The 14621-nt window shown below is 42.7% G+C and overlaps 1 protein-coding gene across 4 annotated transcripts in view; it reads left to right on the forward strand.

The window, feature by feature from the left end:
* LOC144272659 (dipeptidase 2-like) overlaps positions 1-14385 on the forward strand; it is a 35842-nt gene extending 21457 nt beyond the window's left edge. For 3 of the 4 annotated variants that reach the window (XM_077830886.1, XM_077830883.1, XM_077830884.1), the window contains 9 exons: positions 600-726; positions 1229-1358; positions 1570-1711; positions 3527-3596; positions 6005-6181; positions 6634-6721; positions 7448-7523; positions 9458-9593; positions 10658-14385. In XM_077830886.1, coding sequence (XP_077687012.1) covers positions 600-726; positions 1229-1358; positions 1570-1711; positions 3527-3596; positions 6005-6181; positions 6634-6721; positions 7448-7523; positions 9458-9593; positions 10658-10855 — 1144 coding nt within the window. In that variant the 3' untranslated portion in view covers positions 10856-14385. The remainder of the gene's footprint in view (positions 1-599; positions 727-1228; positions 1359-1569; positions 1712-3526; positions 3597-6004; positions 6182-6633; positions 6722-7447; positions 7524-9457; positions 9594-10657) is intronic. The other variant, XM_077830887.1, reaches the window with a different exon arrangement.
* Positions 14386-14621: the final 236 nt, after the last annotated feature.

Raw genomic sequence — 14621 nt, forward strand, 5'->3', positions numbered from 1 at the left:
GAACAATGTTTGTGTTGAGTCTGATGTGATCCAGGAACATAAAGGAAAGGGATCACTCGAGCACTCAGATACTATTGTGCTGTAACTCAAATTAAATTCTAAAATCAAACTTGTCTGCCAATAGCATGGCTGCTATTTGCAGATCCAGCATCTGAACAGAAAGAGTGGAGATGGGAATGGAGCTAGAAGAATAAGGTGGAAAGAGGGGCTTATGAGAGAAACTTCAGCATCAAGGAGTGAGAGGGGAAAAACCTTCAGGCCAACAGAAAAAAAGATCTGCGAGGAATGAAATTTGTTACAGAAAGTGAGGCTCTGAACAAACCTCGCTGTGAGGCAGTGCTTAAAGTGGTCGGAGAAAAGTGGGTGGGGTTTATCATAATTTGGGAGCAATAGCTTTGGTAAGATAGTGCTTAAAGTGTACCACTCAGCTACTCGATTACATTTTTTTTTGCCAGGTTTGCAAGCTCTTCACCCGTTAGAGAACTGTTGCAAGGATGTTGGCAGTGAACATTCAAGGGGAACTAAAAGGAGATAGATAAATAAACATTAGGAAAGGACAAGCTTCTTTGTATCATTAATGCTATTATTTTACTTCTTAGGCACAATGACCTTCCATTACGACTGAGGATATTGTACCAAAACAGACTAAGTAAAATCAACTTAAAAATTCTCAACACCACAGTCACAAATATTCAGAAACTTCAGTCTGGCCATGTCGGAGCTCAGGTGTGTACTGTTGGTGCTATGACATGGATCTCTTAGACTATAGATGGATCTGAGCAAAATCCAGATACACATCCAGATTTTGGCTATGCCATAGTTTAGAAGAGGTGGTTCAGACCTGGGATTTTGATTCAACCCATGATAGAAAAAAGGGAAAACTGCATGGCTACAGAAACTTTTATATATTTGCATTCGCCAGACTTTAAAATGTCTTTGCAGAATCCAGCTCCACTTATCCAAAGTGTTGTTTTTTTTACAGCAACTGAATTAATAAGTTGTCTTATCCTCCTGTCCTTGGAAGACTGTGTGAATGATTGGGGGTGCCAAGAGCCTCGTATCAGAGAGCGTGCCCCAGTCAGATTAGGTGTTCCTTTGGAATATCCCAGTGATGAAAGCTCCCTGACAAATTGCTGAGGAGGAAGTGGTTTTATTTATGAGTCTCATCTTTTTGCTGATAATGAAGTCCATGAACTTGTGGTTTGGCCTATCAATGTTTCTTTTTCAGTTTTGGTCAGTGTATGTTCTGTGTAGCGCTCAGAACAAGGATGCTGTGCGTCTGACCCTAGAGCAGATTGATGTTGTCAAGAGGATGTGTCAGATCTATCCAGAACTTGAACTTGTTACTACTTCTCAAGGTGATACTTTTTTATAATGAAAATGTTTCTTTAATGAGATTGCAGGAGGGAATATACATGAGATGAAGTACTTGGCATATCACACATTGCATATTAAGAATGTTAGTATTGGCATTTATGGTTGTGAAATGATTGTCTGCTGCTCAATGCAGATAGCTCTAAGTCTTTGTCTTCAATTTACTGTGGCATTTATTTTCCCTTTAAACTCCAGGTATTGCTGATAGTAAAAAGATAGCATGCTTGATTGGAATAGAAGGTGGCCATTCCATTGACAGCAGTCTCGCAACGCTAAGGATGTATTATGACCTGGGTGTTCGGTACATGTCTTTAACGCACACCTGCAATACTCCATGGTAACTGATGTGCACTAGTCTCTGTAACGCTTACTTTTCCAGTGCAAAGGGATGGCAGTTTTAAGATGGGCCAAAATTGGTTTGAAAAATGTGGGAGACTGCTATCTGTGACTAATGGTGGATTTGTTGAAGGGTGACTGGTGTCCTTTGGATAGGTCCACTTGTTATGTGGTGGGTTAAAGAAGGAGAATCTGTCTGCCACTTGGCATTTCAGTGACATCCTGGGATCTATTTTAGTTTGTTGGCAAAATAAATACAGGCAAGTCATCATCTCCATTGCTTTGTGAGAAAACTAGAACAGGATGTAACAGATACGTTTCTCTTCTGGAAGGAATGTTACTGAGACTGGTAAAAAGTTTGTTACAGTCAGGAGAGGCAGTAAGAAAGGGTTTTCTGTTGATTCAGCTAACTTCATACATTCCTTATTGGCGTGGTGAGTGCTGTGTGTGAATTCAGCTCTTGACGGCACTGGAAACTCTCCTCTTTGGCCAGCCCCAAGCACATACCACATGTGTTGCTGTGAAGGCTTGTGTACTACACATGGGTGGGCTGGAGCTCGGTTCACACACCTCCATATCACACACCTTGCCTCTCCCACCTGCTGGCCAAGCACACCCAGTGAAGGAAGGAATTGGATCCCAAACTATCCTTGTAAGAAGCAGATTGATCCATCTCCTAGAAGACTTTGCTGTCATGCCTCCCTCCGCCACACTAGGGGTGATGAGCAATGCTTTTCTAACCCACAGTCATACATCAGCCCTTAAGTCTGTGTAGAGCCCCCCTCATCCTGCAGCTTCTTCTAGGGTCAGCCTTAAATCCTCTGTCCATAGAATTGTCCAGCAAGGAAAATGTCATTGCCATACTCCTGTCATGGTGTGAGAGGCGTCCACACACTTCTTCAGTCTTAGTAGTTTTTATTGAGGGAGCTAATTGTGATGTAGACATCCAGCACTGGGAACTGCACTATGCCCGTTTTTTCCACAAACAGCTTCTGAGCAGTAACGTTCTATGCTGGGTTCAAACTGGTGACCTAAATACCAAAGCCTGCAAATCATATTTCTAATTCCTGAGTCACACAGACCCATATAGGGGTGAAGAACAGCTAACAGTAGAAAATGGCCCTGCATAACTCTGCTCCTTCCTGCTGATCTAGTTCTGACACATTGCCCACCAGTTTCCTCTGTTTGGCTGTTGATGCCAGCCTCAACATCCTGTATCCACTTCTTACAGAGCCATTGTCATATCTTTCTACACTGTCTTCAGGAATTGCTCATGAAGACCACCACTCTCTGACCAGTCCTAAAGACCCACCTCTGCTGGAACACCCACAAGAAATAAGTCAACAAAAGCATTCTTTATTCTAACATTTAAAAAGTAACCTGTACCCATGCTGCACTCAGGCCTAAGAATCACCATGTTATTGCATTGCTGTAATTCCTTTTCTTCCTCACCCAACCTGGCCCTGGTCAGACAGCGCGGGTGCAAGTTTAAAAGTGAACTTAGTTTTGGTGAAAGATACCAGATTGATAGCCCTGAAGTCTGCTAGTGACCCCTAGAAGTGTTGCAGCATTAGACAGCATGCACTTCCGCAAAGTGCCTCCTCAGCCATGTGAACTAGTTCTGACCTGGATGACTAATGTCTAGGAGTGAGATACAAGCATGACATTGCATGAATGAGAGCTATGTTTATCATCTTTAATCTCAGCTATATGACTTCAGGGTGAGGGTTTTTTACTGTGTTTGTGTGAAATTTGATTGTTTGGATCTAACCCACTAGAATAATGCAATGGTTTCTTACGTGTTTTCTTTTTGAAGGGCAGAATCTTCATCAAAGCAAGTACATAACTTTTATCCTAATCTGAATGGTCTGAGTTCATTTGGCAAAGTAAGAATCTCTCCTCAATGGCAACCTAAGCAAACTTTTCTCTCATTAACACCCTCAAAGATTCTGGTCCTTTGCTTTTAAAAAAAAATTGTCTTAAGAGATTTAATGACTATAAATTGTAGATGGCCTTGGGATGGGGGATTCAGAACTCAACAGTAGAGAGAGAGTAAAATATGTAAAGAGACTGTGATTATACAGTCTTATAAAAACAACGAGTGGTCCGGTGGCACCTTAAAGACTAACAGATTTATTTGGGCATAAGCTTTCGTGGGTAAAAACTCCCACTTCTTCAGATGCATGGAGTGAAAATTATAGATACAGGCATAAATATTTATGTAATTTTCACTCCATGCGTCTGAAGAAGTGGGTTTTTTACCCACGAAAGCTTATGCCCAAATAAATCAGTTAGTCTTTAAGGTGCCACCGGACTCCTCATTGTTTTTGTGACTACAGACTAACACGGCTATCCCTCTGATACACAGTCCCATAGTATGTAATAAAAATTGTATTCTTATTGTATAATTCTATAGACTTTTCCCCATCCTACAGAAAGGATTTCCCTCTACTAAACTGTCTATGTTCCATCATTCCTCAGTCTTTTCTGTTTGTAGCACTTCAGTAAATGTCTACACAACCTTGTGGGTTTTGTCCCTATCAAATTCTGTACAACTTTCCCAGAATGGGATATGTTGAGGGGCAGAGGGCGGGAGTATTCAGGACTTGAGGTACAGTAATAGGTTGCAGGAATTGATAAATCAAGATTAAGGCTAAGATTGTGTCACCGACATTTTTTGTAAAAGTCACAGACAGGTCACGGGGGAAAAGGAAAAATTCACGGAAGCTGTGACCTGTCTGTGACTTCTACTAAAAATATCCAAGACAAAATGGGGATCTGTGGGTCCCCCCACCGCCTGAAGCAAGGCAGCTGTGCTGGGGCTGTGGGGTACCCCTGCTGCCTGCAGCTCTGGGTGTCCCCCGGATGCCCATGGGGGCCAGGAGCTGTAGGGTGCCCCTGCCTCCTGTGTCAGCCAGGAGCTGTGGGGTACCCCTGCCACCCGTGGCTCCAGTGGTCTGCAGTGGACAGGAACTTGGGGGTTCCCCACTGACGGTGGTGGCCAGGAGCTGCAGGGTTCCCTCGCTGCCCACAGTGGATGGGGGCTGTGGTGTACCCCACCACCTGCGGTAGCTTGGTGCTTTGAGGGCCGCCAGAGGCAGCAGGTGACCCTACAGCGCCCAACCACCGCAGGCTGAAGTCGTGGAGGTCGCTGGAAGTCATGGAAACTTTTAGAATTTTAATATAAACTATCCCAAATCCTGTGGTTCTTTAACTCAGTTTTTACTCAACTTCAAATGAAGCTGTGGAAGTTTGCCTGAATAACAACCTCCGGATTTGACATAATCCATTAAGTAGCAGCTATAATATGTTCTTTACATTCCTGTTCCATAGAATCTAGCACCATTCCTTTAAATGGTGCCGAGGACAAATAGGCTTCTAGAGCCTGATTGTGTTGCCATTAGAGGTGGGCCTGAGAAATTCTAATGCGGATTTTGAACTCCCTTTCCTTCCCCAAAAGAAATTCTGTGGCGGTTGGGTCCATGACTTAATCAAAGCCACCTCTATTCAACAAGATACTTTTAAATCTGAAAGTAGAAGAACGTCATTAGTGCTAGCAAAACATAGCACATAAAACAGAAAATTGCAAAACTTGAGAAGCACAAATTTGGTCTGAAAATTTATTTCCAAGGCATTAACTTCAAAAATAAATTAAAAAGTTTAAACTCATGACTTTGAGGTCCCCAATTTCCTTTTTTTCCAGTTATGTTTCAAAGTTTATCCTGGGAAGTCCTCCTTACCTTTCAAGTGTTCAGACCGGTGGGATGAGTAAACTGGGTTAAATTTTCCTGTCAGAAGTGCATGCAGGTCTGTTTGGTTTCCATGAGTGTTGCAAGTGCTTATTTAAGGCATGAGTGACATAGAATCTGGCAAAATGCAGCAAATAATTTGGTAAATTAGTACAATTTTCTCATAGTGGTTTCAGAACACTGAGAATTCAAGGAGTAAGAAATTGCAACATTTTGTATTAGCAGCAATACTTATTAGTGAAGTATACAGTGAACTATACAGTATACAGTGAATTATCAAGACCTTAGATTTTATATGGCTGAGATTTTAAATATGTGATAACTGCCGATAGCATTGAGAAGGAGACTCTGTGATGTGCTAGTGTGTCCCCATTAGAGAAACGATTAGGAAGCCTATGGTAGCCACAAAAAACCACACACGTAGAGAGACCTATACCCACTTTTATGACAGCTGCAGAATGTAAGTATTTAGTCACATACATCTGTTAACACATCTCCTTTAACAGAATGCAATACTAATACTGCTGTCTGTACATCTGTGTTAGGAAGTGGTGATGGAGATGAATCGCTTGGGGATGATGATAGATTTATCTCATACATCAGACTCCACCTCAAGAATGGTTCTCCGGATCTCCAAAGCACCAGTCATTTTCAGTCATTCGTCAGCCTTCTCTGTTTGTAACCACTCAAGAAATGTTCCTGATGATATTCTCCGGAGTTTGGTGAGTGATTTGAAAAGATTTCACTCCTTTGGCCAGCCCAAGACAATCCTGCACATACAGGATTCAGTGTGTACTTTTCTTCCTGCCATCTCTGAAGTCCAGTTCACAAGCAATAAGAAATAAGTTAAGCATTTGCTCTTCAGATATGGCTTTGGGTTATATTCGATATGTGACTGTGGAACGATTGCTGGCATGTTGAAAAGAAATGCTTGCAATGAGAGGAAGTTGCATTGGTTTGACATGGTTCCTGAAGTAAATGGAGTTATGCTGACTTACACCAGATGAGGATTGCATATAAGGGATAGGGAGGCAGCAGTGTGTGCTCTCAACTGACCTTCACATGTAGAATGGCATTGATGGGCTCTAGATGGAGCTGCGTTCACATCCCTTGAGGGTGACCATGACACAGGGCCCGTGAATAGCTGCTCACAATACGTCCCTCTATCTTGCAGAAAAAGAACAATGGAATTGTGATGGTGACTTTCTATACAAAGGTGCTGGCCTGTGGAAGAGAGGTTGTGAATGTTGCAACTGTGGCAGGTTTGCATCTAATATACTGCAGTTCTGAATAATGATTCCTTCTATAAATTTCTCTCGAGTCTGAGCCACATTTCAAGTGCGAATCTTTGTTGCTGTAACACACACATTCACTCATCCCCACACTGTGTAAATCACAGCCACTCAGTGGCTTGTAACACACACCCCTTTAGATCCCTAAATCGGGTCGTTTTTAGAGTTTACACTTGTTGAACAATAATAAGAGACACAGGTCATTAATAAGTAGCTGAGGAACTGATGGCCCAAAGTGGACCATTAACTAAATCCTAACTGGGTGTTAATCCCCAGGAAAAGCCCTGACTGTAAATAGTTAGTCTCAGAGTAGAGCAAACCCCAGGGGTGTTGGGAAATAAGGGGTAATGCAATTTCCATTGCTATATACAAGGTATTTCTAGAGAATTCATGTCCTGCATATGAGCAAGTCATATTCCTCAACTCACTTTTCATCAGCCTAGTTATTTTATTGTCAAGAGGACTAGTACTGCACTGAATACAAATGTCAAGTTAAGCAAATATCAAGGGCATGTCACTTACATCATTGAATTTTAGCTCATGTTCTACACGTATTTTTTGTTGTCACATATTTAAAGTGAACTTAGTGCTTTGTCTAAACATTGTGAGACATGTTAACCAAACACCAATATGTCTGAAATAGTTTTTCTTCTTGCTCTGTGCTTTGATGTTGTTTTCTTTGGTCTTTTCTTCTAGATCATTTTGACCACATAAAGAAAATTGCAGGTTCAAAATCAATAGGAATTGGTGGTGACTATGACGGAGTGGATCAGTGAGTAAAACAATATATAACTTTAAAAATAAAAGGAGTACACGTGGCACCTTAGAGATTAACAAATTTATTTGAGCGTAAGCTTTCGTGAGCAACAGCTCACTTCATCGGATCGAATGCATCCGATGAAGTGAGCTGTAGCTCACGAAAGCTTACGCTCAAATAAATTTGTTAGTCTCTAAGGTGCCACAAGTACTCCTTTTCTTTTTGCGAATACAGACTAACATGGCTGCTACTCTGAAACCTTTAAAAATAACGTGCTCTTCATGAGGATTTTCTTTCGGTTCTTTTGAAAAAGGCAGACCACAGCTCTTGGAGCAAATTGTTGTGCAGTTATTATTAAAACACATTTTAATAAAGCAAGGGCTTGATCGTTCCCTTCTAGATTAGTGTGAAGATACGTTTCATTTGGCGTGGGGTGGAAATGAGCTTGCCAGCACAACAATCCCCCTGCTGTCCTCCTAACCTCAGAGGTGCCCTCTTTGAGGTCAGGGATTTGCACGTGCCAGCAATGAATGGTAGAAATCTAACCCTGCCTCAGACTGTTAGCTCTTCTATGAGCCATTTGTACTGTATAACTATTCCCTCCCTCTCTCCTTCTTAGCAGCTAGGGAAGGACCATGTGGCCCTGGGCTAATGTGGAGGCATGGCTTTGGCTTCCATTGGTTCCTAGGATCTAGGTGCTTGGGGGGCAACGTTCTGTTCTGCCAGGGAACCCTCCTCCCTTCAAAACAAGCAATCTGATCTCTGCACCATGGCTCCCCCTACTCATGCCTGTGATTGCTTCTGGGGTAATATATGGCCCTGCATAACAAATGTATTCTAGCATAAGATTAGCCTGCTTGGTGCTTACCTGCTTGCCTTTAAGCTTTTCTCCTTTCTTCTTCTGTTGGCTCATGACCTTGTGCATCTTTCTTGCTTGAGTCTGAGACACTTGGGCACAAGTCATATCAAATGGTGGATCACTAAAGAAAAGTCTGCTGCCACAGGGACTAGCCGTTCAGTAACAGGAATCTCCTATGCGGTGACAGATAACAGTTGGAGCTTCTTGTCTTGTACACATTTTCACTCGGCTATTCAATAGAATTGGTGCTGGGGGTTCCTAAAGTGCTGAATGAGCCATGGAGTAAAGGGATGACACTGCTAGCTTGCTTGACGCAGATTTAAAACAATCAGCCCTGCACATAGTCTCTCAAAACAATGCCAAAGGCCCACAAAAATAAACCCTGGAAGACCAGTTATGTATAGGTTTGGCTGCTTCTTCCTTCCAACTTTCTTTGCTGTGACAGGAATTACACAATAGACATCAGATTGCTTATTGTATTCCCTTCAAATGGAGGGTTTCATGTAGCTTTCTTTGCAGGTCCAAAACTCCCATTGAGCTCAAAACTGAGACTTCTCCCAGGACTTTGTCCCCCTAGATTATTCTGATAAATGACTTAATGTGTATAGTAGAGTACAAAGAATGGTCCACAATTGTTCAGTGTATCATATGCATACAGACTCTCTTTCTGATAGTATAGCATGTCATAGGTAAAGTGCACTACAGCCTTCTGTTGCACAGATGTTTTCCTGGCCATCAGAGATGGGGCGTGGGGAATGAGGGGTGTATTCAGGAATGAGTGGTGTTATTTCTTTAATACTGCCCATGCTGCTTTATTGTCTGCACAGAATGTCGCCTTTCTCTAGAATGCACAGTTTAGTCCCATTAAAGTAATGCTTCCTGCAGAAAGACCTTGTTTGATATGGCTCTGGGATTCAACCAGTTAGCTGGACTTTTGATTTTGACTTAATTGGGAGAAGGGTTGAGCCCTCTGGTGACCTGTTTCTCAGTGTAACTGGACCCTTGCCACAATCATTTAAAACCCTTCTCTACATGATTCATCCAGAAGCACGGCTTATATGGTGTGTCATTCTGTGGTCATTACTAACAGATTCCCTGAAGGACTGGAAGATGTTTCGAAATACTCTGCGTTGATTGCGGAACTTCTGAGAAGAGGCTGGACCGAAAGAGAACTGACAGGAGTTTTAAGGGAAAACTTGCTCCGTGTTTTCAAGGATGTGGAAAAAGTAAGATTAAAGCAGTTGAAAAAATTATTTTGACAAACACTGAATTTCTGGTTGCTGCCAAGGGGGAAAAGAGACTGAAGTTCTCAAAGCCCCACTTCTTTGCTGTGCAGGAAGGATGTGAAAAACAGGGAAGGCAGTTAATGCAAAGCTTCAAAATGGCTCTTGGGAAGCAAAGATTAGACAAGGGGCAAGGGGAAGAGCGTGGATGGAACAATACAGAGACAGTTTCTTTTTATAGAGGACTCCGGTAACTGCCACTGTTCTTTAATTCCTAATCAAAGTACTGCTCAGTTGGCTACTACAAATATACCAGTGTTAGGAACTAGCTCTTGAGTTCTAAAAATAGCAGTGTCTTATGCTGAATTTTACACGTGCAGCCAGCTGCCTGACATTGTGATGTGACTGGAGATTTCATGACCCCTAATCCATCTTTCACTGACTTAAAATAATTCAGAAGGGTGAAAAATTGTTAGAGAAGTTTAAGTCTTTGTGTTAAGACTGGTTTCAGAGTAGCAGCTGTGTTAGTCTGTATTCGCAAAAAGAGAAGGAGGACTTGTGGCACCTTAGAGACTAACCAATTTATTTGAGCATGGCGCTTTCGTGAGCTACAGCTCACTTCATCGGATGCATCTGTAGCTCACGAAAGCTTATGCTCAAATAAATTGGTTAGTCTCTAAGGTGCCACAAGTACTCCTGTTCTTTTTGTGTTAAGACTGTTAGCCGACTATGGTGGAGATACTAATTGACTCAGTTCAGCAGGAGATTTACAGTGGAGGTATCCACAGCAGGTGTGGACCAAAAGATTTACCTGCTGAACAGCTAGCTGTGTCTCCCTTTGCCAGGATGTGTGCCATGGCAGGCTCTGGGAAATCTTTTATATTGAAGAAACTCATGAGAGCGCAAAAGATTAGATTAAGACAAGAAAGTTGCTTTCCTCATCCTGAATGTATTTTGCAGTACAGTTTAAGAATGGTTCACCTGAATTAACAAAGTTCTATTATAAGACTCTTAATAAGTGTATTACAAATCTGACTTCCAGGGCAATATTATTTTAATTCTTCCAGGTGCGGAATGACAGTAAATCAATGAATGAGAATGAGAACGAAATCCCACAAAGAGAGGTGCAAAATTCCTGTCGTCTAGACCTAAGAAACCCTCCTCTTCGGACAGCTAACGTGCTTCCCATTTCTTATGGATCTCCTTCTGTGGTACAGACTTTGGGTCTAATGTTCATTACTGTAATATATATAATACTGCATTAACAATGCACAGAAACCTGATGGGTCAAAAGGGTATTGAATACACATACCCAAACAGACATTACATGTAGAGTGAACTGCAATGCAAATGGATAAATCTTCTGCTTAGCTACAAAGCTGTACCTCCAAGGTGTGTGAATAGTATTAAACCTTGAGCATCATTTATGTAAATCTAACTACAGATGGCAAAGATTAATTTTGTCTTAAGTGCTTAGGTAGCAGTGTTTGGAATATGGCTTGGTGCTGAACACTCTTGGATCCACTGATGTCAAATGAGGTTGGTAATGCCCAGCACCTCAGGTCAGATCCTGTACTATGTGCAAGGCCCCTTGTTTTCAGTTTATATTTTGTTTAAAATTTCCTGGGAATTTCAGTGTTTATTACAAAAAATTAAAAACATGGATGAAAATGAGGGCAGAAAATTAACTTCATGGTTTTCTGGGTTAGTAAGAAAAAGCAACAGAGAGAAGTAGGAATATTGAAAGTAAAAGCAGCTCACGCTGTGATTTATTTCATGAACTGTATGTAAACACTTGCACGTGTATGCATGTGTGCATCTTCCACTACATTTGCCTTACTTTAACAGACAGCCTAGCCTAAATGGAAACGCAAACTTATTATTAGCATAAACACATCACCTAATGTCATGTATTGGATTTCCTTAACATAAGCAGTATATTTATATATTCGAGTAGTCCAAAAACTGGGTGAAAATCAGTAAAAGCTGAACAATAGCTTTTTGGAAATCTTGGGAATTTTCCAGTAAAAACTGAAAATGAAGGGCCTGAACTATGTAGTTCGAGCTCTTGGATGGTCACTTGTCTTTGGATGCATGCCCGGTATGAGGATTGGAGACCAGAAGTACTAATCAAATGGACTTTTTTTTTTTTTTTTTTTTTCATTTTAAGGGAGAGCTAACTGCCAGCTGGGTTTGTAGGTGACCATGGTGACATCAGTCTGAGAAGGAAAAAAATGCCATGGCTGTTTGAAGGAGAATGTGGCCTCTTTTAAATTATGTTTTTGCCAAAAGTTAAAGGATTCTTTCAACCTGGAGGTTATTTGAGAAACTATATTCTGCCCTTTATTTAGTCTCACTGCAGTAACTGCCTTCACTTAAGTCTGTGGGCGAGGTAAAGATTCTAGGCATGTGACACTGCTGGATCTGCCACAAGTGTTTGATTGCTGTTCACCATGGACAGAATTCAGCTGTCATTGGTTTGTATATGCCACAATATCTTACTTTGAATCCTATCTCTAGTTCATTGCTTTGAGCCAGGGAACGCTAAATAACTATGCAATCTGTTTTGGGTCCCATTCCTCTAGTAGCCCAGGGCAGCATTATTTATTATCATGACATCTGTTGTTGCATGTCTGCACAACATCTAGCATCTGGTATCTTCAGGACAAGGGCTGGATATCTGAATTGTTTATAGAAACGTAGGGCTCTTCTAAATATGTAAAAATCAAAAGTTTACCCTCCACTGCAAGAACTTCAACAGTCCTGTGCTGACTTTTTCCCTTTGGGAGCACTGTTTATTTGCCCTGTTCCTGTTTGTATCTTTTCAAATGTTAGTAACTGAACTTCTCTTGAGTTATTAGTGATAAAGCTGCTACATGCCATCTTGAACTTCTCCATGTGGTGACTATGGAGGACTGCTGGAAAGTAAAAAGCATTTTTGGAGGAGATGATAATTAGGGTTGGGTAAAAAACATCTTGTGAAATTGCTCTGACTCGGGCTTATGGGGCTTGGGTTGTGGCGCTGTTCCACAGCCATGTACACATCTGGGCTTAGGGTGAAGCCCAGGCTCTAGGACCCTGCGAGGTGGGAGGGTCGCAGTGCTCTAGCTCCAGCCTGACCCCGGAAGTCTACACTGCAATGAAACAGCCCCGCAGCCCGAGCCTGAGTCAGCTGGCATGGGCCAGCTGCGGGTTTTTCGGTGTCCTGACAAACCTGGCTTTGATGGGATTGCAAAGGGTGTGAATTAGAGCAGAAATAAGGCCTCTGTGTTCAGGCTTTGTGATGGGGTGCCCATCCCACACAAGGCCTGGAGGGGTTAAAGTGGCTAGGTGGGCCATGTAACTGCCCAGGTTGCACCTGAAGGAGACTGGGAGCAGGCCACTAACTGGAAATGGGTTCAGCTGGGCAGGAACAGTAGTACCAGTCAGCTCTGTGTTCTTGGGGAACCAGGGCGCAGTAACCAGCCTGTCTGACTCACAAAGGACATCCCCTCTCCCCAGCCTCTGCTTGAACCAAAACCAATCAAAAGAAAGACTTACAGAAAAAGCAATAAGAAAAGGAGTACTTGTGGCACCTTAGAGACTAACCAATTTATTTGAGCATGAGCTTTCGTGAGCTACAGCTCACTTCATCGGATGCAATGAAAAGCAATGAAAAGGCAGTGGGAGATGCACCTAAACAACTCCTGACAAGGGTGACAGGATTAAGGCAACTCCCCTAGCCTCATCTGCATCAAAGATGGGACAGGGAGGCATCTTCATTAGCATACAGATTGGAGCACAGAGATTCCAAGGCAAGAACTGCACTGAACTCTGGGACCAGAAAAGCAGGGAAGCACTGCATCATGGGGGATCTCTGCTCCAGATGTTAATGAACCTATGCCTGCACACACCCAGCTCAGCAGTTATCAGACCAATTCTAGTAATGAATCCCAGACTGATATCCAAAATACTGAAGCTGCCTAACTGCATTGTGAGCTCCCCTGAAGGAACACACCCATAGCCAGGAATGATCAGTTCCTATAGTCTAGCCTAAAGAAAACCCTTGAGTCATCAGTTTACCCGTAAACAAATCTAGTGTTCTCCCTTGAACCATTGTTGTTTCCCTACAAAAACCCCTACCCACACTCAAGTAAGTGTTCTGATGCCTGGATCGAAACTCTGCATTCAGTTCCACTGGGACTTCATCTTGACTGAGGGAGCTGCAGCTCGCAAACCCAAAAAGGGTGAAGCCAGATAAATAGGAAGAAGCCCAGGGAAACAGCAGCAAGGACTGTACAGACCTTGGCTGCTTGTTAGAGGGTCCCTGGGCTGGAGCCCAGTGTAGAGGGCGGGCCTGGGTTCTCCTGCCAGCCACTGGAATGTGGCACAGGGCATGGAGATGTCAGACAGATAACTGCTCTGGAACTACTGCGATTTCCCTGGTAGGGGAGGACCTTAGTGGTCTGGGTGGAGGGCCAAGCGACAAACAGGAAGCTGCAGTTCCGTGGGTGAGAGGGCCTCGGGTGAAAGAGAGGATGGGTAGAGACCTTGCCAGAGGAGGGTGGCGCCTGGCAAGAGCTAATTCCCAGAGTTGTGGAGGCACCATGTGTGGTGAGTGGTCTCTGACAGGCTTTTAGAAATGACTATCCATGTTCAAAATCTATGTTGTTTGGATTCTTTGCTTGCTCTGCATGTTGCTGTTCTCCCCTCAATTCCCTGTTCTCCTCTCAATCCTTGGGTTTAAAACTGCAGTTAAAAATGTGTATTAGTCTTTACATGGTGAAATCTAATAAAAGCAATTGATTTTTCTTCAGTTAGTTGTTTACCTCCTTTCAGGAAGAGCCATGCACTATACTTGTGCCAGACTTTGGATGGGGTTGGCCTTCTTCTCCACTGTAATGGGCCAAGGCCATATGGCTATAGAAAAGAAGTGGGAGATAGATGTATTAGCCCCAGGCTAAACAAATCCCTGTTACCAGAATAAGTAAATGGCAGCTGCTCCAGGTCAATTAAGACACCTGGGGCCAATTAAGATCTTTCCAGAAGCCA

Source organism: Eretmochelys imbricata, chromosome 12, assembly GCF_965152235.1.
Source record: "Eretmochelys imbricata isolate rEreImb1 chromosome 12, rEreImb1.hap1, whole genome shotgun sequence".
NCBI lineage: Eukaryota > Metazoa > Chordata > Testudines > Cheloniidae > Eretmochelys > Eretmochelys imbricata.